The following is a 3,808-nucleotide window of genomic DNA, read 5'->3' on the forward strand; positions in this document are numbered from 1 at the left end:
TAAAAATAAAGATAAAATCTGTGAACATTCTATCATTTTTCAAATATATTATTGTATATAACTCCAACTACCCTTTATTGGCATTGTGGTATATTTCGACTATAATATATAATCCAATTTGACAAGAGATTATAGTTATAAGGAATGTAAATAGTGTTAGATTAGTTATAGAGTAATTTAATTTGTTATAGCATGTTACTAATTTCACAATATTTTAATATATATAAATTAAATTCTTATTACATTTCATTAAATTAATCAATGACAGAGAATTCAAATTTGGCATGCCTTTTTTTGGAATATATACTCAACTATTCATGAATAAAAAACTAACAACCTTCTATAATCTATCATGACTTAATTTTGGGAGTTTTTTTGAGGCAACATTAAAGTATATATTAAGAAGGTGTGGTAGGATGAATGAATATAATTTTCGAGCTATATAATTTTTTTTTATTAATAGCGTTTTTCCTTTGAATGTATCATTTATATATAAATATTTAAATTTGTCAGATCAGTAAATTTTGAAAATCGAATAAGATAGGTATATAAAGCATGCATTAATTAGGGTTTTAATTAACAACAATGTTTTAGAAAACCCTAAGCCACACATTAAATAAGCATAGACAAAGGGCACCTTCAATCACATGGAAGCTGCAAGAACATCTACCTACATATGAAAAGTGACATCTGGTATTTCTCATTTAATATTTTTTGTTTTAATTTGTGTAACAACATGTGGCAATTGTGTAACAAGTACATTTTGTTGGATTAAGATGTAACACATGGAGATTGGAGAATATCAAAACCCTTCAACAATAATTATTGGAAAAAGTTAGCTAGGTATAAAAGAAATAATTAACCTTACCAATTAATTCATTCTAATTTGAGCAACAAATCCACATAACAATTTTCAATAATTTCAAAATTTGTGAAAATTATTAGTGTACCAAGAAGGGAAATTGTCAGCATTCAGGACACATAGCTGGAGCTCTTGTCTTTTTCTTGAAATCTATGTCATGCTCCAAGATATGGGTGGCAAATTCTTTTAAAATCATTAGATCTTCAATATTTAAAGATTTCGGTGAGGTAAAAAAAAAAAAAAAGGAAAAGAAGCAAAATTAAAATAAAATCAATGAGTTTTTTCCTATCACTTATCACATATTCAGTTTTCTCATTAAAGTAGAACTAAATTCAAAAATTTCACATAGAAAGGTGCTATGCTTAGTAACAAAAGTGATTCCGTATTCATATCTAATTGGATTCGAATCCAAAATCTCAATACTATTTTATCACAATCTTTATTATCGTTTAATACTTGGTTACAGTTATGCAGGTAACATCAATGCAAAAATTAATTATAGCAGAATCGAGCTAATTATATCTGTATTGGTTATTCAACTTTCTGTTCAACATAAAATATAACTTCCTTCACAATTTATACTTATATTAATTATATGAATTCCTAAATTGCAGATAATTCAACACAATATTAGTTTTTATATAAATGATTTACTTTCTAACCAAATGGTATCATATATTACTTATAAATAATTTAATATCTACGTAACTCACCTCTAAACCAGCTATTAAACGAGCCCTTATTGGTACAAAAACTAATAATTGCACCTCCAAAATTATACATGGATCATAATTTTAGTAGACAGCTGTCATAAAACTAGGTGGGGTTGTTCATTTTTGGTAGAAAATGAAACTTGAAAGGGATCAATATTTCATTATTCACAATGTTTTGAGTATATTACATTATCAATTTTGAACCAACTCAATCAGTTCATCAAATTCCCTCAGCTAGGCTGGCAATTCTCACAGTTACAACAATAAAAGAATAATAAATAATTTCCATTTTTTAAAATTTATACAGATGTGTTAAAATTATTTGTTGAAGAATTAAATTATGAGATAATGTAATAAATAAAACTGTAAAGAAATGAATATTATGGACTAAATATTAATTATTTTTTCTCCTGACTTCTGTTTGGTGTGGGAAAGAGATAATAAAATAATTTTTTTTTTTTGACATTTATGTTTTTCTGTTGTTTCCCACTACATAGACAGGAAAAATAACTAGGAAGATAAAAAAAAAATTTTAAAAAAAAGAGGATAAAAATAAGATCCTCAAAAATCTAAAGTTTTTTTTTCCATTTTTTTCATGCCCCCCCTATTCACCCCTCAAACATCAAATCTTTTACTCTCTTCAACTGCTGCTTGCAGACACTGAAAAAAATATACTTTTTTGCCAATTCTTATTGCCTCTTTCTTCCCTTCAATCCACCTGAAAAAAACACAATTACAAAAAATTAATTAAATTTTGAAGAAAAAAAATATCTAGTGAAAATAATTAGACATAATACAAGGTAAATATGTACATTACTTTGAGATTAAGTTTAAGTCATGTTACGACATTTATTTTTGGTCTAACTAGTAAAACATATGTTTAGGTAAAATTTTGTAATACTATTGAATTAAAACGAGTTTAAATAGAGCGACATGAAATATGAATACAGAAAATTTGTATTATCGAATCTAAGTTATAACTTAGCTTTGAAATTGAGACGTATTTATTATTATTATTATTATAGTATCAAGAACAAAATAGGACCTTTTTACTTACTAGATTTTTCTGATGAAGTTCTTCCACTCACAGATGTTTTCAAGAATCCAAAATGCTTTCCCAAAACAGATTTACCCTGAATACAATAACACATTCTCATTGTCAATAAACAATATATTCAGCGTAATTTCACAAATTATCGTGAGATCTAACAAGTACAGCTTTATGTCTATTACAACAATAATGATAACGATATATTCAGTATAATCTTATTATTATGAGATCTGAATAGCGTATTGCATACGCAGCCTTATTTTTACCGGATAAAAGTAAAGAGACCGTTTTCAAAAGATTGAAAAAATGATATAAGAAGAAATAACCTTTGAATGTGTTTTAGAGAAACCAGTTACCATCTCCATGGAAGTTCTATCATTATAACATCTTTCATCCTGAAAAAAATATCAATACAAAAAAGGGTAAATATCAAAAATAAAAAATAAAAAAAATATTGTTATATTGACAAAGTTAATTACCTTAGGGAAATTAGAAAAAGGAGAACTAGCAGTGTCATCAAGATAAATACTCTGTTTTTTGACTTTTTGTTCATTAATTTTCCTCTTTTCTTTATTTTTTTGAGTGTTTTGAGAAGCAGATGGATAAAAAATATATCCATTTTCATCAAAACAATAATCTTCATGAAAATGTGGTGGACCAGAAGAGGCATCAGAAACCATAGACATATCTTCATCTTCTTCTTCTTCATCATCATTAACATACTCTGTTTTATAATTAATACCATATGGAGGAATATTATTATTATTATTATTATTATGGCTAATATCTCTTCTGTTATTGTTGTATTGATCTGCTGAAAATTGATCTAAGTACATTGTCCATCCAGATTCACAACCACTGCTACATTCAGAACCTGAAATATTCATTCTTGAATATTTGAAAAAAAAAATTGTATTTTTTTTTGTGTGTTTCTTGAAAAAACAGAGGAAGAAAAATAAAAGGTTTTTTTTTTTTAAAGAAAAAAAAAATGTGTGTTTTATTGTGATTATTGGTTGTGTATTTATAAGTGGTGAAAGAGAAGAAGGTGTATAATAAAACCAAAGTTAGCACACTCAATAGTAGACTAGCTTTGTCCTTTGCTTTATCCTTTGGGCCTTAGCTTTTTTCTCAATTTTGTGAAGGATCAAAATTTGCCAGTTGGCTTTAGTTATGGGGTAGGGT

At 26.6% G+C, this 3,808-nt stretch overlaps 1 protein-coding gene across 1 annotated transcript; it reads right to left on the reverse strand.

Moving 5' to 3' along the window:
- Positions 1 to 1,946: 1,946 nt before the first annotated feature.
- Positions 1,947 to 3,618, reverse strand: LOC107017123. Its single transcript, XM_015217396.2, has 4 exons — positions 3,106 to 3,618; positions 2,953 to 3,021; positions 2,633 to 2,708; positions 1,947 to 2,293 (listed from the first exon to the last, which is right to left on the reverse strand). Exons 1-4 carry the CDS (start codon positions 3,511 to 3,513, stop codon positions 2,265 to 2,267), a joined length of 582 nt encoding a protein of 193 aa, XP_015072882.1. The 5' UTR covers positions 3,514 to 3,618; the 3' UTR covers positions 1,947 to 2,264.
- Between the last annotated feature and the right edge of the window lie 190 nt (positions 3,619 to 3,808).

Source organism: Solanum pennellii, chromosome 4, assembly GCF_001406875.1.
Source record: "Solanum pennellii chromosome 4, SPENNV200".
Taxonomy (NCBI): Eukaryota; Viridiplantae; Streptophyta; class Magnoliopsida; order Solanales; family Solanaceae; genus Solanum; species Solanum pennellii.